Here is a 21,294-nt window from a genome sequence, read left to right as displayed (position 1 = left end):
CCCCATGGCTCTGGGCTCCCAAGGTAGCATCATCAGGGTACCACGGGCTCTGGACTATGAGGACAGACCTAGGCCTCCCTCACATTCCCTCCATCATGAGCTGGCATCAAGGTTGCCCAGGTTACCTCCTCTTTATGGGCCCCGGTTTCCATTTTTAAAACAGTCAGGCTAGACTGAATGACCATTAACATCTCTCCAGCTTGGAAATTCCACCAGAAGTGAGTGTAGCCTGGGGATTCACTGCGTGGGCTCTGCAGGTGGTGAATACAGCTCTGCTGCTTAGGGCTCTGTGACCTTGGATCAGTTACCATGCCTTCATGAGCCTCAGTTCCCTTGGCTGATAGAAATGGGAGTGACAGCCACTTCCCTCGCAAGGTTGCTGTAAGGAATAAATGAGATAAGTGCCTAAATTGCTTGCTTGGCACAAGGCCTGTAACTTAGTTAGATTCAAACCCTTTGTTTGTCTCATTGTTCTTATTTAGGGGAGAGTTGTCTGACCCATGGACTTATATCATCACTGAAGTTTTTGAACGTGCCTTTCCTGAGTCTTATAACGTATGCTCCACATCTCAAAGGGACATTGTAGCCAGATGTGGTGGCTTACACTTGTAACCCTAGCACTTGGGGGGTGGGGTGGAGACAAGAGATTCTGTCTCAAAAAATCAGTCAATCCAAAGGATGATGGGTATTCACACATGCACACCCCTGTGTCAGTAATATGCACAAATATCCCTCATGCCTCCTGCACCCACAGGCTTGAATGCTTGTAAATGTGCAGTACACACACACACACACACACACACACACACACACTCACACAGTCGCCCACAGCCTCTGCTCCCTTCTCTCCACAGCTCTGCTCATCTACTGGACCTTGGCCTTTATCACCAAGACCATCAAGTTTGTAAAGTTCTATGACCACGCCATCGGCTTCTCACAGCTGCGCTTTTGTCTCACGGGGCTGCTGGTGGTTTTATATGGGATGCTGCTGCTCGTGGAGGTCAACGTCATCAGGGTGAGGGTAAGGGGGCCGGGATGGGATGCTGCTGTTTGTGGAGGTCAACGTCATCAGGGTGAGGGTAAGGGAGCCGGGATGGGATGCTGCTGTTTGTGGAGGTCAACGTCATCAGGGTGAGGGTAAGGGGGCCGGGATGGGATGCTGCTGTTTGTGGAGGTCAATGTCATCAGGGTGAGGGTAAGTGGGCTGGTGGGAAGGCCGGTTCTGACCCAGTAGTCTGTCTGTGTGGGTGCTGCCACTGCTCAGCCAAGCCCAAGATGCTCCTGACTTTCACCTGCTTCAGACAGAGCACGGAGACCAGGAAGTGCGAGTCAGGGGAGCCAGCCCATCAGACCCCAGGCCCTCTACCCAGGTTCCCTGAGGGAGAGGAGAGGACTGCTTAGTGAGCAGAGGCTGAGAATGAGCTGATGCTTACAGAAGAGAGGAGCCCTCAGGAACTTCTTTCTCCATTTCTTTTGCGGGGGACAGGAGGTGGGGCTTGGCTGAGCACTGATGCGTTTATGTGAATGAATAGAGGCAACTGCTCAGGAGACAGTCTCACCGTGTAGCCCAGGCTGCCCTGGAACTTTCTACCCTCCTGCCTAAGCCCCGTGAGTGCTAGGATTACAGATGTGCCCCACTGAGCCCTGCCTGTGTCTTGCGTTCTGTTATCCTTTGTCTTTTCTCCCTTTCTTCCTCACCTCAGACTAGAAACTTCTCTTTGCCTTACCCCTGTGTCCGCTGTCTCAGGTAAATCAGACTAATGACTTAATTATCTTTCTATATTGTTTTTATTAGTCTGCATTGTACACATCCATCTAAATAAGTATCTCCTCAAAGGTTTTCCCTCAACACATATACATAGATAGGTTTCTCCCTTTGAGATTTGTTCTGTGAAAACGGGTCATATTATGCAGTTATCTAAGCCGTGCTTTTCTCTTCCTGTGAATACTTCATAGAACTCCCTCCAAGCTGTCTGAGATGCGAGTCCAGTTTCTCAGTGGCTCTGTAATATTCTACCATGTAGATGAGCAATAGCTTGTGTGGTCATCAGTCCATGGGCAAGCATTCACTTGGTTTCCAAGTTCTTGCCTTCACAAGTAGTGGTGCCTTGAGCTGTCTTTATGTGTTGCTGCTTTTTATTCTATGGGAGAGAGGCTAAAAAGGGCAGCTGCTGAGGAAAAGGGCAGATATATGCATCTTAAAATGAAACCAGTGTTGCAGACTGCTGGCCACAAAGACTGTGGTCCACCAGCACTGACTGAGACAATAACCCTTTGCCAACCAGCCAGTCACAGGGGTGGTGGCCTTTCTCACTCAGGCCTGCTCACGGCTATACAGTGCTACATGACTTCACATGTTGCTGTCTCCTGTGCTTTCAATCCACAGGATAGAGAGCTCCTTTATAGGTCCTCCCTAGACTGATCCTCATGGTGACCCTGAGATGCAAGTATTATCCCCTTTAAAGATGAGGAAACATTTTAGATTAAGTGTGCTAGCATATGCAGGAGGCAGGTTCATATGACTTCAAGTTCTGTGAACTCTGAGTATTAGTTACTTTCTCATTGCTATGACAAAAATACCTGATAAAAGTAGCTTAGGGAAGGAAGGGTTTATATTGGCTCACAGACAGTTGGAAGGTGCAGGCCATCATGACAGGGAAGGCGTGGATGTAGGACCATGAGACAGCTGGTCACATTGTACCCATAGCCAGGTAGCAGAGAGAGTTAAATGCTGGTGCTCAATGAACCCACATTTAGAGTGGATCTTCTTTCTAGTTCACCCATTGTGGGCACTTCTACAGATGTGGTCAGAGGTTTATCTCCTAGGTAATTCTAGATCTCATCAACATTAACCATCACATTGTCTGATGGTGTCTTTAGATCTGTGAAGACAGAACGTGGGAGATCCCTAATCTTCCCCAGCTCAAGTCAAACCCAACCCAGTGCAACCTCAGTGAACAGTCACAAAGTGAGGAGACCTTGGCATTGGTAGCCAAGAAGTGTGAGATGCCTTTTTTCTGGAATAATTATAGCCCACATCTCTTGGAGGTCAAGTGTAGGCTGTCACACCAGTTGCTTGCTGGATGTTGGGGGAAGGGAGGAGTTTCACCTTCCCATCCCCCTTGCATCCATGTGCCCCACAGAGGTACATCTTCTTCAAGACACCCAGGGAGGTGAAGCCTCCCGAGGATCTACAGGACCTGGGTGTGCGCTTCCTGCAGCCCTTCGTCAACCTGCTGTCCAAGGGCACCTACTGGTGGATGAATGCCTTCATCAAGACAGCCCACAAGAAGCCTATCGACCTGCGGGCCATCGGGAAGCTGCCTATTGCCATGAGAGCCCTCACCAACTACCAGCTACTCTGTGAAGCCTTCGATGCCCAGGCGGTCAGTAAGAACCCAGCTCTACCACCCATTCCCTGCCCTCCCACGGAGGCACAGCCAGGATTTCAGAGGGCGCAGATCGAAGCTCTGATGTCTAGGGAAAGGATAAAGCTTGGCCTCAGTTGCACAGGACAAGTCTAGGACTAGAGGGTCATAGGAAGGTCACCATTGGGATGGCCTTTACAGTTTAGGTCACCATGTCCAAAATTCTCACTGTCTGAATGGGGAGACAGGATTTGATAAAAGGTGTGGCCCTCCAGGGCACCTCTATGTCCTGTGTTCTTCCTTTTAGAGTTCAGTGACTGTAGCCATGGAGATCTTCACCCAGTTCGGTGGGCAGGATGTTGGCTAGGTCTGTGAGTTTGGCCAGGCTGGGATCACCCATTACCATCAGGAGGGAGCTGAGGCTCTGAGAAAGTCTATACTTGACCAGAGCTGACCTACAGCTCTGGACTCCCTGTCCAGTGCTCTCTTACTGCCTCTGTCTGGCACCCAGGAAGACACTGAGGCAGGTGATGATTAGTGAATGTGGCAGATGCCACACCCTCAAGATGGGGCAGTGTTCATCACATGGTCCCCTACTAGATCTGTGACCTTGGTCATGCCTCTGGCCTCAATTTCTCCATCTGCCTCATGTTAGTGTTAGCAGGACCCACCTTGCTGTGTTCTTGTTGGTAACATGATTTCTTCCTGGAGTTCACCTGTTTTCAGAGGGTATAGCCACGGGGTTCCCAGGGCAGCAGGACCAGGAGAAGAGGCTCTCCATGACTGAGCCCTCGGCCGTTCTGACTTGCCTGTGGGCCTCTCTGGGCAGCGGAAGGACATGCAGAGCCCACAGGGTGCCCGGGCCATCTGGAGGGCTCTCTGCCATGCATTTGGGAGACGCCTGGTTCTCAGCAGCACGTTCCGAATCCTGGCTGATCTACTGGGCTTCGCAGGGCCACTCTGCATCTTTGGGATTGTGGACCATCTTGGGAAGGAGAACCACGTCTTCCAGCCCAAGGTAGGCCATCCGTGGGGCAGGGCCAAGCACCCTCAAGGTTTGCCCCATAGCTGTCTTGTACAGGTGTGCCTGTGAGTGTCAGTGTGTGTGAGCCATGGCCGACTCTGGGCAGGATGCTCCTTTCAGTACACAGAGCCCTTGGCAGCATCCAGCTCTGGAGGCGGCTCCGTGTCCAGTCAGCTGAAATGGCATGAGGAGAGTTTGTGCTCCAAGAGATACACGGTGCCTGGCTGCCACCCCACTGTGACTGCCTCTGTTGCCAGTGTCCAGTGGTCCTGTGGTTGTCAGATGGGGTGACTTGTAGTTCTTGTCGTAATAGACTCAGACGAAGCTTGCAAGGCTCTGTCTTCAGTTTTACATTTCCTAGCTCCTGATGTTCTGCGGGGGCATCTAGGGGACTGATGGCAGATCCTTCCATGGAAAGACCTCCTTCCCCACTCCAGTTTCCACTACCCCAGTTTTACTAACATGTTAGGACCCCCCCCACACTTCCTTGGGTTTTTGAGACAGGGTTTTACCTAACCCAGGCTGGTCTTGAACTCTTGATCCTCCTGTGTCCACACCTCCCAGGAAGTGAAGAAAGATGTGTACACCTCCTCATTAGTTTCCTTTCTACAAAAGCACTCCAAAGCTCCAAGATTCGTGAAACACGCTAGACTAGATGATGCCCAGTTGTCTTTACACCCCAAAAGATGCTACAACCTGAAATGTGTTGGATAAAAGTATCAGGAAAAGAAATGAAAGAAAAGCAGATGGGGCCGTTAGCGGGGCACTGGGGTCAGTAGGAGCAGGAATGGGGTAAAGGAGGACGATGGGGTGAATTTGAGCAGAGCACTATAAAATACAAGTATGAAAGTCATAATGAAGTCTGTTCTTTGATTTAAAAGCTAATTAAAAAGGGGGTTATAGAGAGGTTGGGGAGAAGACTCAGTAACTAAGAATGCTTGCTGCTGACATAGAAGACCAGAGTTTGGTTCCCAGCACCCATATTGGATGGCTTACAACCACCTATAACTCCAGTCTCAAGACTATCAGATGCTCTATTCTGGGCATCTGCACACGTCATCATACACACAGACACAGACACAGACACACAGACACACACACACACACACGTACACACAAAAATTTTAAAAATCTGAGAAAAAGATCAGACACTTCAACGTTGGTTTTCCTTACTTGGGGCAGCAGTGCCCCCTTGGGGACTTAATGTCCTCGAATCTCTGCAGCCACCTAGGTGAAGCTGGCTACAAGTGGGAAACTTCACCCCCAGCGAGACTCAGGCTTGTAAATTCCTGGTGAGGAGGCCAGTATAACATTCCAACCATGGACAGGACAGGCCTGAATGACACAGTTAGTAATTAGGGCTCCTGGTAGCTGATGGTACCCCATGTGTAATGTTCATTCAGCCCTGGGCACTGACCTTGCAGATAGCTGTTAATCCTCGGGAGGTTCATATTGGGTTTTCTCCATATACAACTAGTCAGTTGAGCACTTCTGAGTCAGATTATGATACAGACCAAGTCTGTGGGTCTAACCCAGTCAATGTTTATTGATCCTATTGTGCACCAGCCCTAGGAGGGTCTGTGGGATCATGGAGGCTTATGATCAGTATCATTAACAATGTCTGTTTAGGGACCGCTTCATATACATCTGGCTGTGGGAAAGCATTACTCGTGTTTCTCGTTTAATCCCTAACAGAACCCTTAGGATGAGTAGTTTTTGTATATTGAGATATCAATCCTGTGCCATAAAATTCATGAGATATTTTTATCTCCCATTTGAAAGAAGAGAAACTTGAGATTGAGAGATGTTAAGCAACTTTCCCCAAGGTCTCTCAGCAAGTTACTAACAGAGTCAGAATTTGAATCTACTAAAATGATTATCACTACCAAACCATCACCTTGGCTCCAAGGATTGTGGAATCCGATGATGAAATAAAATATTTAGAGCTACATATGACTGAGGTGAAATATAGAAAGAACTGTAAAAGCCAGGTGTGATGATACATGTAGTCCCTGCATTCAGAAGGCTGAGGCAGGAGGACGTCAACAAGTTTGAAGCCAGCATGTGCTACATAGCACAATCCTGTCCCCCAAAGGAAGGGTATTTGAATGGTGCTGGACTGATAAATTGGAGCTAGTCAGATGGGGAAATTTATTAATCAGTAAGAGGATTTTTGCTTATTTAGATTTCAGTGGCTTTGGGGCCCTTTCTGGCCTTTTATTTTTAAATTCTTACTACATTCTGTGTGTGTGTGTGTGTGTGTGCGTGTGTGTGTGTGTGCGCACACACGCACATGTCATATCATACATGTGGAAGTCAGAGGACAAATGCTGGAGTTGGTTTTCTTCTTCTACTATGTAGGTTCTGGAATCAAACTCAGGCATCACCTTTACCCATTGAGCCATTCACTGGCCCTGTTGTCTGGCTTTCTGACCTCCGACCTTCACTAGGAGAGAACAAGTGATGCTTCTCTTGCCTCCAGGATTGCACTTTCGACTTTAGTCAGGTTTCAGACAATCCCAGAATCCTCTACCTTCTGAATTCTGCATATCATGGGGAAATGATCCAGGCCAGAGCCCTCATCAGCTTGGGCACCCCATCTCTTTCCTGTGTTTCCCCAAACTCTTGGATCAGTCTTCTAAGGAGAGAGCCCCCCAGATGGATGGTGAGAAGATGGAGGAGCTCATTCGTCTGGCCCTTGCCGCCCTGTCTTTGTGAGTGCCTGCTCAGTGCTGAGGCTCATTGCTTTCCCTTTGGAATGCTTCTGCCCCAGTTCCTTATCAGCACACAGATCCCCGGGACAGATGGCTCTGCCTCAGTGGCAGCAGGCTTTATCAGATTTAATATGTGTTCCCAAATACAACCAGTGAATTTCCAATAGAAACGAGAGTTGAATGTAAATACGGTCCCTAGCCTCCAGAACATGGTGCTCTCTAGCCTGTGTTGCCTCATACAGTGTAATTCTCACTTGTACATCAGAGCCCAGGAAATGGAAGGGGACAGGGTCATTTAGTGTAGTCATTAGGCTCCTCTGTCCATCTCCCAGATCTACTCAGAGAGCCAGGTATTATTTGGATCTTTAGGAATGGAAAGAAGTCCTTGCCAACCCCAGTCTGCAGGGCTTTGGCCTGGCTGGGTGAGGAAGCCCAGCCCCTCTCGAGCCAGCGCTCACTGCTGACCGTCAGCAGCTACCCTGTCCTCTCTTCCCTTCCAGGACACTCAGTTGGCAAGAAACATAGCACCCTTGGCATCTACAAGGGGCCCTGATCTGTTCTCTAGTTATGGGGTGGTCTGTAGCCCACCAGCACTCTCTCTGAAGCTCCTATCCCCACTGCTTTTCTCTCTCCCCAGGGAAAGCTGGGCTCTGTCCAGGATCCAGTTCTTCTAGCCCTACTCTGTTGCCCAACCCCCACTCCAATCTGTCCCTTAACCAGGGATGCCACTGATCTGGCTGGAGGGCAGAGGAATTGGATTCATAAAGACTGGCTGGTATCTAAAACCTGCCAGCACGGCACTGGGCTATCAGCTGAGCCAGAAAAAGAAAGAGCAGCTGGGGATGGATCCAGGGCCATAGCTCCTACCCCGCCAAGCTGCGGCAGGAAGAGCATGCATTGGGTCTGTGGGTGTTTCTGAACAGATTCTCCTTGAGATGGCTGATGGTTCTGTGTATATTCTTCTAACTGCCCCTCTCTCTCCTCCCTCTTGCTCCCTCTGCCCCTCCCTCCAGGATGGCCATATCTGTGGCCCTTACTGTGGTTGTATAATGATTTTTAAAAAGCATTATTTTTATTTTTTATGCATATGCATGTATTGCCTGCATATATGTAAGTGCACCTGTGTCGTGCAATGCCCACAGAGGTCAGAAGACAGCATTAGATCCCCTGGAACTGGAATTATGGACAGCTGTTAGCTGCCATGTGGGTGCTGGGAATCGAACCCAGGTCCTCTGTAAGAGAAGCCAGTGTTCTTACCCACTGAATGATCTTTCCAGCCCCAAGTGGTATGATGATTTTTAATGCATTGCTGTTTCTGTGGTGGTAGGATGTCAGTATGTGACTGGCCTCTTCATGAAAATATCCATGGACTACCTGGAGTGCTATCTTTTATGTCCCTGACTCCTCAGCTCTGTGTTACCTCCACTAGGAAGCCCATTCCAGTTGTATTAGAAACCCCTCTTCTGTGTTCCCACCATAAAAGCATGCTTAGTATTTGTAAGACTCTGGATTCGATCCTCAGCACCACAAAAAAGCCCCCCTCTGTCCAACCTGACCCTGAGTCTCCCAAGAGTTCTGACAGGAACTGCATATGACACCCCTGTGCCCAGTACCCAAATCCCTGTCCGACTCCCAGGCAACATGTGGGGAATGAGTCTGCAATAAACAGTACACAAGTTACCAGGTGTGGTGGCACATGCACTTGGGAATCAGAGGCATGACGATCACATGTTCAACGGCAGCCTGGGCAGAGCAGTGTACTGGTCTGTGGGTGATCTGAGATAGTTCATGTAGCTTTTACCCAGACCCTCCTAGATAGACATCCTACCCTCAGTTCAAATAGAAAGCAAGAGTCCAGTGGCCCCTCTTCTTTGAGTGCCAGAGAACAGGGCGGGGGACTTTTGTAGTCATGCCTCTGGTCAAATAGGATTAGAAATTTTAGGGTCATGAGTGCTGTGTTCCAATCCTACTTCAGCAACCAGTTCATCAGTGGTCACTCAGCACTGCGGGCCTCTACTGCCAGATGAGAATATGTGTAATACTTCTGTACAGGGAACACAGGGTGTGAGGTTCCTATGTACTGATTTGCTGGTGAGATGTCTCAACAGGTGAAGGAGCTTGCTGCCAAGCCTGATGACTTGAGTTCAATTTCCTGAGACCCACATAGTAGAAGGAGAGAACTGACTCCTGCAAATTATCCTCTGACCTCCTCACATGTGCTGGGGCACGTGTGCATATGCCCACACGTATGAGTGTACAAAATAATTTTTTAAAAATATAACAAAAATTTTCTAAAAGGATATTTATTAACCACCACCATGGAAATCCTTGGAAATAATTTCCCCAAGAGCTTGTAAAATGCAAATCAAGGCTATATGATCCCCCGAAGCTGTCATGTTCCCTTGAATGCTTAGCTGTGGTCCTCATCTCCTACCACAGGGCTTTCTCCTCCCAGGCCCAGGCCCTCTACTTCCTAGACCTCACCACCGCATCCTGTCTTAGTTCTCTTGCCTGGCCTGGTACCTCCTTCTTTCTCCGTGTTTTGCTTTCTGAGATAGGGTCTCATGCGGCCCAAGCTGGCCTCAAATTCACTATGTAACCAAGGATGACTGAACTCCTGAGCCACCTGCCTCCGCCTGAGTGCTGCACCACACAACACAGAGGCATGCCACAGATCTTCATTAAAACCTGAATGTTCTGGGTTCCATACCTTTGAAGATGCCTCTTTAAAAAGAGGTCTGGCCATGGCCTGGTCACATACCTAGTGTCAACAACATTTTCACTTTTACTAAGGCACAAAATTCTTGACCCACAGTAGCATGACCTTTGGCTCTAGAATCTGTGTGTCTGGGGGAAGGAGGAGTCAAGTTCGCCTTTCGAAATGCAAAAGTGGAATCTGTTGCTTTATTAAATATGTACAAATATTGATGAATGCATTTGTCAAGAACCTCCCTCCTCCCATGTGGCTGACATGCATGCTCAGTTGACTCATCTGTCCTTGCTGGGTGTTTTCTGGTTGTTGTGACAAAGCACGTGGCTTGAGAGCTTCCATGGTGACCAGGGATCTTACCCTCAGTGTCCCTGACATTTCCTGTGGTTGAACACTCTGTAGGTTTTTACCCCCTGTTCTAATTCAGAAATAAGTGTCTTTGGGTACACTACTCTTAGCTAAATTAATTCCTTGAGGATGATAGCTATAACGTACTTGACTTTAAAATAATTGCTTCCATTTTCCAGAGCTGGATCTCTGTAGAGGATGATGGGACAGAGCATGTTAAACAGGACTGGGTTTTCCCAAGCCCATGTGCCTTCAGTTTTGATCCAGAGCCAGCCAAATGGGCATATTTCCATCTGCCACAAGCCGCAGAACTGCCTGACAATAGACAGTCAGGGTATGACTCCAAGTCAGAGGCTGAATGAGGGCTGCACAGTGGGTCTGGGGTAGTAGCTTTAACATCAGGTAAGGTCACATATCTCTTAACCTTATTGAAATGCCATTTTCTGTTGTATAAAACAGGACCCCAAACAGTACCTTGCTTACTGCATACTGGGAAGACAGAGCTCTGTGCCTGATAATGTCTTGTCTCCTGCCTCTTCTTCCCCATAAAGTCGTGTGGCTCTCCTGTGGCTTAATTGAAGGTTGATCTCGCTGCCTCCATCCCCCGCTTCTGCCCTCCACCTTTCCCTTTGGTGGATTGGCAAGTGGCACCAAGAGCAGGAGCTCTGGATCTCGGCAGGGCCTTCCTCTCTGAGCATCCCTCACTGGCCTCCTGTGCCTGTTTCCTGCTGCTCCCAACAGAGTCCCCTGTCCATGGAGCTAGAGATAGGCAGCTGTGGGCAGGGATCCTTGGAGCTAGAGAGTAAGGTCTTTCCACCATCAGGAAGCCCTACAGCCAAGATCCAGGAACTCCTGACTCCAGCAAAAGGCCTCTGTTCTGATCATGGTCAAGGGCGTGAATCTTGGGTTTCTTCTCCTCACTTTGTTCCCATTGCTGTCCAGCCTGCAATGCCTCCCACACCCTTCCAAATGGCCCGTGGCAGAGTGTCAGAAATGGGGAGAGTCTGTCTCCATGGAAAGATTGATGTGGCTGTGCTGGAGGGTGATGGCAGATCCAACTTCAAAGTTTCCCCTAGAGCCAGTGATACTGGATTTGGAAACAGGCACACTGGTGCTCCCTAGTATCTTTAGCAACAAAGGCCAAATGTTTCCCCTCCACTGATTATCATCTGGGGTCTTGCTGGAGTATAAGGAGCACCTTCAACTTGAGGAGGTCTGGGGGCTTTGGCACCTTCTTCTCAGTCTGTTGTCAGCTAGGGCTGTGTTCCCATCTGTCCCCTGAGGGCCGTCAGAGCCAGGTTTTTCCCTGGCCTAGAAGTCACTGCGCGGCAGTCTGCTGGTTCCTAGCAATCTGAAGCAGAGACTGCATTATGCACTTTGCTCTAGCCGTTCTGTTTGGGCTCCTTCGTGACCCGCTCCATTTATCTTTGTTCCATTCGGAGTGTGCTCCCTGGGGCCTGGAGGCCGCAATGCTGACAGTCTTGTGCTTGTCTCCCTGAGGTTAGAGCTGGGCCTCCTTCTGTTCCCCAAGTGGGAAGATGATGAAGGCAGAGGCACTCTTAGGCACTCTTTCTTGCCGTTAGCAGAGAATTTAATTGGATTTATCAGTGTGTGTGTGTGTGTGTGTGTGTGTGTGTGTATGTGTGTGTGTACAAGTATGTACATGCTTGTGGAAGCCAGAGGTCAGTGTCAGTTACCTTCCTAAATCATTTCCCACCTTATTCTTTTAGTTAGCTTTTTTTTTTAATGTGTAGTGTTTTGCTTGCATGTATGTAAGTGCACCATGTGCATGCAATGCCCACAGAGGCCAGAAGAGGGCATTGGATCACCTGAAACTGAAGTTAGGGACACTTAGTTTCCATGTGGGAGCTGGGAACTGAACCCAGGTCCTCTGCAAGAGCAGCTAGTGCTCTTAACTGCTGAACCATCTCTCTAGCCCCTATCTTATTTCTTAAAAATTTTTAAAAACTTTATTATTATTATATATGTGTCACAGCACACATGTAGGGGTCAGAGGACAACTTTATGGAGTTGGTTCTCTCCTTCCACCTCTATATAGGTTTCAGAGATCAAACTCAGGTCAGCAGACTTACACAGCAAGCACCTTTACCCACTGAACCATCCTACCCCACCTTACATTTTGAGACAGAATCTCTCACTGACCCTGGAGCTCACTGATTCAGTTAAAAACTGACTAACCAGCCAGCCCCAGGGATCCTCCTGTCTCTGCCTCCCCAGTCCTGGAATTACAGTCACACAGTGCCATACACAGCTTTTTTATGTGGGTACTAAGGATTGAACTCAGATCCTTGTGTTTTCACAGCAAGCACTTGACCAACTGAGCCATCTCCCCAGCCCCTCAGTCTGGGTTTTCACTCACAGTCGACAGGTTTTGCAGTCATGGAGGGTCCTCCAGTAATCTGGTCACAACAGCATGACGCATATCGATGACGTCATTTTCCTGGTAACAACAGCCACCTCTGGCCTCTCTCCCACAGACACAGTTTCTCGGGGTTTACTTCGTCTCCTCCCAGGAGTTCCTTGGCAACGCCTACGTCCTGGCTGTGCTCCTCTTCCTCACCCTCCTGCTGCAGAGGACATTCCTGCAAGCCTCCTACTATGTTGCAATAGAAACAGGGATCAACCTTCGAGGAGCAATCCAGGTACTTGGATTTTTTTTCCCAGCAAGACTGGCTTTATTCGTTCTTGTGGATAAGAATAATTCTGCTGTGAGTTTATTTTTACTGCTCTTCCTCATGTTTAGAAATAACCATTGGCAAGGCAGCTCGGAAAGTATCTTGGGCCTGGAATTGAGACTTGTAGGTAGTTCTAGCTCTGATTCTGCCTTGAACTAGACCAACACAGGATGTCATATGCTCAATTTTTGGTCCTCCCCAACCTATGAAAGTGGTAGACATCACTAGCCAATCACAGCATTCTCTCCTGCTGAGTGCAGTGGTGCCTCAGAATCTTTCTCTAATGTTGTTTGAGAGAGATCTAGCCAATAGTCTCTTTAGGTGCATAAAAACTAATGTATTAATATCCCAGATCAGCAAAACCTCTACAATCTATGTTCTTAAATCTGGGGTCACTAATGAGAGACCTGTCATGTTGGTCTAAGCTCTTAGTCCTTTTAGACTAGATTTTCAGGATGAACCAGGGAGGACTTGAAGTCCCTTTGAGGATGATGGTGATGAGGCCTCTCCAGGCCCCAGGTTTCCATTAGAACTTTGGCTCAGTACTTGCATAGAGAACCCTGCATGACAGCGGTATGTCAAACAGGATAGACGTTTGTTAACATTTCACACAGATTCCAGTACAGTAGCTACACAATCATTGGAGACCATCAGTGCCCTGCTAGAAATTTTCTGCAGAAAGAGGAGAGCTTGAGGGGTCCGAGTAACTAATTCTGCCATCCTCAGTGATTTCCATGAAGTTTCACAAAACCCCAAAGCTGCCTTAACTTTCAGATATCCCATAGACAGATTATACCTTGGGGATCATTTCTCTATGTATAGTCTTTCACAAAAATATTCTGTAGAATTGGGAGTATGAACTGGTCCCATGGGAGTCAATCAAAGGCTTTGCTGGAAAGGGGCTAAGAGAAGGAAGGTACAGCCTGGGCTGGGCATAGTGTGTGGGGATACAACTCTTGTTGTGTCTGAATGAACTGTAGCTATACATTCGCTGCTGCCAGCTTCAGTGGGTTTCCATGGAGTAAACAGTGTTTGCTCAGGGATGTCAGCAGGTAGGAGAGGGTTGTGAGTTCCCACATTAAACCCAGATCTTCTAAGATTCACAGGGACTCCAAGCTAGGAAGAGCCAAACTGTCACTCAGTTCTGAAGCCTCTAGTCTTGGCTCCGATCTGTCCAGTGACAAGCCAGCTTGCACCACTGCTGACAATTTTGTGGTTGGATAATCTTGTCATTAGACCTGTGTTCTATTTGTATGTCATAAATCACACACCAGCCCAGTATTTACCAATTATACTAAAAGAACCCCCAAATGGATTTTTAATATATCAGCCTGTAATTGTTTTTATTAAACTGAACCTTTTGCATTAATAATAGAAATTAGTTCATAGGTCACAAAGAGGAAATGCTGGTATTCATTATGAAAACAAAGTAAAAGATTAAAGACCTCTCCTTTAAGAGATTTTCAGAAAATTACTTACAGAAAAATGTGCCCTCATAGTTGAGCGCCTGTATATTTATGAATCTGAGATTAACTGTGCCTTTTGATGAAGTTACTAGGCAAAATTCCTAAATTATATGTATATGTGTGTATATATATACATAAATATATATATGTGTGTGTATATATATATATTCCTAATAGCCACAAAGTGCATAGATTTGTCCAAAAATATCATCACCATTACTTTAAGCCTTACCCCTGGTATATATAACCTTCCCCCAAAGATAGAAGAAGTTTGTGTTTTGGAAAACTTGACCCCCCTCCACCCACAAACACATACACAAAAGGCTGAGCTTAACACAATGATGAATTAAGGGCTTTACAGCAGAATTGCAGTGCAACTGCATTCAAGAGCAAACACCATACGGACATGTAAGACAGGACAGACTTCTTCCTTGTTCTGTAGCTTGAAAATTCAGTCTTCCTGGAAGGTAGCAACAGCCTGCATCTAAAACTCTCAGGCACCGAGCCTGTGGGGTAGCCATCACCTTGGCTGGTCCATGCTGCCCTATAGAGGTTCTCGGCGGTCGGCAGGGGGGACTGGACTGTAGGGCTGGTGCAGGGCTGACCCACCTTCATGATTGGCTCCCACATCAGACCTGCCAAGACTGGCCCCTTGCTTCATTCAGGGCTCAGCAATGACAGGGCTCGACCCCAGGGTGGAGATGGCGGCACTAAAACAGGCAGCTCAGCTTTTCCACTTCATCATTTTTATGGCTCTGAAATGTGTTCTGCACTGGCCCCAATAAATCAAGAACACAAATGGATACAAGGATCTGCTTTTAAGATTTAAGAGCTAATTAAGTCTTGTCCCTCAAGGGAGAGGCCACACTCGCTGCCTCCCAACTTGATCTGTAGTGAAGCCACTTCCCTCTCATCTCATTGTCAAATTAGAATAGCAGAAATCCCCCCCCCCAGAACTGCCCTGGGGTTCCATGGGGACTTCTGGGAAGCCCATGGCCCATTCCAGTCCTATAGCATCTGGAGTGGTCCTGGAGATGGTGATGGTGACTGTGGAACTGCTCTTATTTCTAGACCAAGATCTACAACAAAATCATGCACCTGTCCACCTCCAACCTATCCATGGGAGAAATGACTGCTGGGCAGATCTGCAACCTGGTGGCCATTGATACCAACCAACTCATGTGGTTTTTCTTCTTGTGCCCAAACCTCTGGGCTATGCCAGTACAGGTATTAGACATGTACTAGGGGAAGTTTTGGGTGGGGAGAGGCAGCAGGACCCAAAACTGGAATCAACCGCTACACACCCATTCTGTGTTCATGTGTTTTCTACCCCCTGGGATCTCTCCATGGGGTGGGCTCCTGTTTTCCCCTAGTGTCTCATACACAGAAGGCCGTCAGTCTCTCAATGATCAGAGAAGGCTGTGTCATGAAGATGTTGAGAGTGCAGCCAACCATTAATAACCATGAAACGATTTGGTTGTTTGAAGTGGGGTCTTGCTCTGTTGCCCAGGCTGGCCCATAGCTCCTGAGCTCATATCATCCATCTACCTCCCAAGTACCTGGGACTACAGATGCACAACACCGGACCCAACTGTTTCCACATTTCATTCATCAGAGACTGGACCTTTGCACTTCCATGTTTGACCAGCACACAAAAGTTACTGTTGGGGGTTACCACCAAGAAATGAGAGCTAGGATGCACCTCAGCAACAGGGTGCTTGTCTAGCATCCTGAGGACCTGGGTTAGCTCTCAGCCCCTTACCCCCACCTAAAGGTGATGTCATCTTAGCCCCAAGGCAAGGAAATGCCACTTGGTTGGGATTCTGGATACAGCCTGGTGACCCAGTACACACAGGCCTTTATGATATCTAGGTTCATTCCTCTCTAGTAATAGTGTAGAATAGTCTTTAATCTTTTTTGGACATATATTTTTTTAAAAAATAACAGCTGTGTGGGGTGTGATGGCACACAGCTTTAATCCTAGCTTTGGATGCTGAGTCAGGAGGATTGCCATGAGTTCCAGGCCAGCCTGGGCTACACTGTGAGACCCTGAAGTTGGTGAGGGCACATATACTGTCCCATGCAAGTAACCCTGGGTACCTTGGAAAGTTTCTCAGAGTCTGGCACAACCCCAGTGACTGAAGGACACCCTGCTTGTCTCCATGTGAGCACAGCTCATGAGGGAAGGATGCTGGGCTGAGCTTCCAGGAAGGTAGTGGGTGGGGCCAGCAAGGCAGGAGGCTCATCTCTTAAATGTATCCTGCCTATGCGGCGTGCCAGCTTTTAATTAGTTAAACACCCAGAGGCAAGTGGTGACAGGGTTACTTCACGACCTTCATTTGCCCACTAATGCAAGAGGCTTTCTGTGATTAATAGAAAGTACAGGGCCTCTGCCTACTCCATCCCTGAACTGATGCAAGGAGCAGCATGCCAGGTGGGTGCAGGGCCCAGGGCCTACAGGGCCAATCCGGGTGGACAGTCTTTTCTGTTTTTTCTAACTAAAGAAGCCAGCTTGTTCTTCTAGAGTAAGACAAGCAATTAAAGGTACTTGTCCTTGACTGTAGCCTGAGAAATTGTCATTAGAGAGCTCTGGAGACTGGTAAAAGAGATTTACATTTCTCATAAATATTCATATATATGTAAAATAGGCAGTAATTTACATAAGTCTAGAAACAGAATGAATTCTCATTTCAGAGAAGGCCTATCAAGTTCAATAAAAATTGAAAGACTCCAGAGTCAGGTGTGGTGGTACATACCTGTAATCCAAGCATTTGGGAGACTGAGGCAGGAAAAAAATCTCACATTCCACACCAGCGTGGGCTACACAGCAAGACTGTCTCAAAACAACAAAAAACTTGACATGTAATCCCAACTACTGGGGAGGCTGAACCAAGACGATTGCAGGTTGAAGCCAGCCTGGGTTAAAGAGTAAGTTCAGTGTACAGACAGCCTCATGAGACCCTGTCACTGCTTTTTGTTTGTTTTTTGAGACATGGTCACCCTGTAGCCCCAGATGGCCTGAAACTCACAATGTAGATCAGGCTGGCCTCAGTCTCAGAGATCTGCCTGACTCTGACTCCTGTGTGCTGGGTCTAAAGGTGTGCACACCATTCCTGGCCCTTTATAGCAATATTTTTTAAAAAGAAGAGATTTCCTGGGGGCGGTGGGGGGATGTAGCTCAGTAGTAGAGCACTTGCCCAGCATGTGAGAGGCCTTGGGTTTAACTCCCAGTACCACAAAAGGGGGACAGAGCTGGGTTATAAAATTCAGTTGATGGAGTGCTTGCCTATCATGCATAAGGCCTTGGGTTCACATAGATGCAATGGTGTATGTTTGTAATCCCAGCACTCAGGGAGGTGGAGACAGGATGATCAGAACTTCAAGGTCATCCTTAGCTATATAGAGATTTCAAGGCTAGCCTGGGCTACATGAGACCCTGTCCAAAAACAGAGAAAAAAAAATCAAGCCACCAGGACCGTAGGCGAGAAGCAGATTCTCAGAGTCTGGGCCTGTTCTGCCTGGTAGGAATGCCACAATTTTGCTCATTGTTCATGGGTCGCTTATTTTGAATGAATGAGATCTCAGCCTCGGCGGCCAGCAAACAGAACGGAAAGTGCTATCATACTCCATGTGCAGGCTCAGCTCTGAGACCCCACATCAGGGATGCAGACAAAGAGAGCAAGTCTTCTTCAGTCAGGCCTGTAGACACATGCCCTTGGTTACAGCCCAGAACCTCGGCTATGTATGAGCCCTGCAGATGGCTTTACCTGGCCCCAATGCCCTACTCTGCCCCCAAGGCATTTTGAAACCTTGGGCACTGAGACATGCCCCACTTTATGGAACTGGTGGGGGGGCGGGTCTTTCTTGCCAATATCCTCTGACAAGGCAGTCTCCCAGGCAGAGAGCTCAGCCATGCTACCTTCCCCCAGATCATCGTGGGTGTGATTCTTCTCTACTATGTCCTTGGGGTCAGTGCCTTAATCGGAGCAGCTGTCATCATTTTGCTGGCTCCCGTCCAGTACTTTGTGGCCACCAAGCTCTCCCAAGCACAGCGGAGCACCCTGGTGAGTGTCCTAAGGTGTGCACGTTCCATCTCTCTGCCCTTCTCCATATCTGCCTGCTCCCTGGCCCTGATCTCAAGTGGTCTCTCCCCACACATTGCTCAGGCCTTCATTTCTGTGAAATGGGCTAACAGAAGGTCCAGGAACATGCCTGTAGAGACAGGAGCTGGGCAGGTGGTGAGGACATGGATTCAGAGCCTTCCCTAGAGGGAGGTGGAGCCACAGACATGTCCCCTATGACTCTGACCCGCACAGGAATATTCCAACGAGAGGCTGAAGCAGACCAACGAGATGCTGCGTGGCATCAAGTTGCTCAAGCTGTATGCCTGGGAGAATATCTTCTGCTCAAGGGTGGAGATGACGCGCCGGAAGGAGATGACCAGTCTCAGGGCCTTTGCCGTCTACACCTCCATCTCCAGTGAGTGTGCCTACCTGCAAGCCCAGGGTGTCAGGTGTGGGTGAGGGGCGGTGACAGAAGCTGGAAATGGCTGGGTAGCGGACCTTCTAGAAATCAGTTTCTCATTCACCTATACCATTGTGTCCGGAGACCCTGCTGGGGGTGGGGCCGTGTGCTGGCCCTTCACATACACACACCAGTGTGAAAGAAAGATGAGGTCTTGTTCCTTGTGAAGCTGATTCTGACAGAGGCATCAGAGAGCAAATGAATGGCAGGGTTTTCCAATTCTGAGCACCAGGATTGTTCATAAAGGCAGACGGAGCTGCCAGTGCCCCAAGGAAGCCGCCATCTCCCTGGGGTATGCAGAAGGAGAGCGCTAGTTATCCTTTTTGAGCCCAAGCCCAAGCCTGAGGGATTCACAGGTGTAGGGACAGAGTTTGTATTAACTAAGTGCTTTAGGAACCCCAATACAAGGAAGAAAAAAAGTCCCAGTGGGTAAAACCTCTAGGGTCCTAGCAGATACACAGAGGAAAGCCACTTTACAGAGACTAGGGGAAACATGCCTAGCAAACAGTGAACCAGTAACAAAGAAGTTAAGCTCCACAAGAGAAAATAATGCACCAACGAAAACACAAGAGAGGGCTGAGGAGATGGTTCAGTGGGTAGAGTGCTTGCTATTCCAGAGTGAGGAGCTGAGTTCAAATCATTGCACGAGGCGACATGCTTTTAGGAGACAAGAGACAGCCTAGAGCAGCCTCTGACAAGAGTAGGAAATAGGGGAGGAAACTGGGAAGCTGAGTGCTGGGACTCTAGGCATGAACCATCACACCTAGCTGAGACTGCTTCTCTACAGTGTGGTATGGCTGGTGAGTCAGGGGCAGTGATGGAGGACACGCTGAAGATCTCTCTGAGATAGACTCTTACAGCAGGCCTCGTGGAGAGATGGTGGTCCAGGTCAGCTGTGTGTTCCTGGCATTTGCTGCCTAGGCAAAGGGTCTGATGGGCCCAGGTGGCCATCATCCAACATGACGGATATCTGGCCCTGAGCACTACAGGTGTTCAACCTTCCTGGGTCCAGCTACATCTTGGTATCTGATGGTTTAAGCAGGGCCTGGTCCAGGCAGCAGCAGATAGACCATTCACCATAAATGACATCTATGTTTATGGTGTTTCAGATTAGAGTCATGGGCACAGCTGGGCTCTTGGTCCTCCATTTATCCTCATCCCTGACCTTCTGGTTCTCAGAGCAGGGTCTGGGCACTCCATGAGATGGGGAGATTTGAGCAGAACACTCAGAAAAGCCAGGGTCCCAAACCAGACAGGCCCACTTCCACCTCATTTTACCATAGCCCCACTGGATTACAACCCCTTGGGTGGTAAGCACCTGCTTTAGTTACAGGACTAGCTGCAGAGGTGGGGGTGGGACTTCTGCCTATAGCTTGGAGACTTTCTTTCCCAGCAACGCTATGGCCCAGTGAGTGAGGCAAGCTCACCATTGCTGACATGGGGGCGGGGGAAGCAGAAGAATGTGGGGTCACTGTGTCCCCAAAATTCCACACACAGGTGGGCATCGACGTAGAGGCAGCCCCAGTATGCAGTTGAGGGAGGTGGCAGCTCCTTTGTTCCTGGGAAGTAGATATTCATTTCCTGGATTCTAAACTGCAACTTATTTCCTAACTATGCAACATCTTAGAATGACTAGGTGCCCAGGCTAGCTCACTAAAGCCTACCTGTTAGGTGTTGTTTGTCCCATGGGGCCCTAGAAAAATAAGCCCTAGCTTTGGGACCTGGGGAATGGGGACTGCATGTTGTCAAGAGCCAGCATGACCCTAGAAAGAGCAAGGGGCTCTAGAGGCAAGCAGAAGCCTGCCCAAGGCCTGTACCTATCCAGAAGGCCTAAAGAGACATGCAGAGCAGCCCAGGCTGGCCCCTAGAAGGGGATAGAGACAGTATGGTTATTATTATTATTACAATTATACATTTATGGGATATTTATGGGATACAGCATGATAATTCAATACATGCATGCACTATGTAATGATCCAGTCAGAGTAGCTTGTATTTCCACCCCTTTAAATATTTTGCTTGTAAAGTTTTGATTAACATGAAATAATCATACATACTTATGAGGCCCGGTTGAAATTTCAATGCATGTATAGTGTGCATACATCAATGATATACCCACTCCCTTATTGTAGCTTTGTGCTAAGAGCTTTTGCGATATTCTTTAGTTATTCAGAAAAAAAAATGTAGCTTATTGTAAACTATACTCTTCCCATTGTGTGTTGGGATTCTAGAAAAATGAGATAAGTCAGACACAGAGAGACAAATGGGGCCTGCTCTTGCTAATGTGGATGCTTTAAAAAACAGTCTGGTGCCTGGGGAGATAGATTAGTTGCTAAAGTAACTTGCTGTGCAAGGACGAGGGCCTGAGTTTGATCTCCAGCTCCCATAAAAAAAGGCTAGGAGTGGATTTGTAATCCCAGCACCAGGGAGACAGATGCAAGAGG

The 21,294-nt window shown here is 48.2% G+C and overlaps 1 protein-coding gene across 4 annotated transcripts in view; it reads left to right on the top strand.

The window, feature by feature from the left end:
- The window catches only part of Abcc8 (ATP binding cassette subfamily C member 8), a 73,927-nt gene that overhangs the window by 10,414 nt on the left and 42,219 nt on the right, over nt 1-21,294 (top strand). For all 4 annotated transcript variants that reach the window (XM_008833386.2, XM_008833384.2, XM_008833385.2 and 1 more), the window contains exons 4-10: nt 855-1,021; nt 3,144-3,386; nt 4,198-4,386; nt 12,663-12,827; nt 15,398-15,553; nt 18,256-18,390; nt 18,643-18,805. In XM_008833386.2, coding sequence (XP_008831608.1) covers nt 855-1,021; nt 3,144-3,386; nt 4,198-4,386; nt 12,663-12,827; nt 15,398-15,553; nt 18,256-18,390; nt 18,643-18,805 — 1,218 coding nt within the window. The remainder of the gene's footprint in view (nt 1-854; nt 1,022-3,143; nt 3,387-4,197; nt 4,387-12,662; nt 12,828-15,397; nt 15,554-18,255; nt 18,391-18,642; nt 18,806-21,294) is intronic.

The sequence above is a fragment of the Nannospalax galili genome, unplaced genomic scaffold (assembly GCF_000622305.1).
Source record: "Nannospalax galili isolate Female #2095 unplaced genomic scaffold, S.galili_v1.0 scaffold1857, whole genome shotgun sequence".
Classification (NCBI taxonomy): Eukaryota; Metazoa; Chordata; class Mammalia; order Rodentia; family Spalacidae; genus Nannospalax; species Nannospalax galili.
The sequence above is the reverse complement of the archived record's forward strand: the minus strand, read 5'-3'. Positions and strand labels throughout refer to the sequence as shown.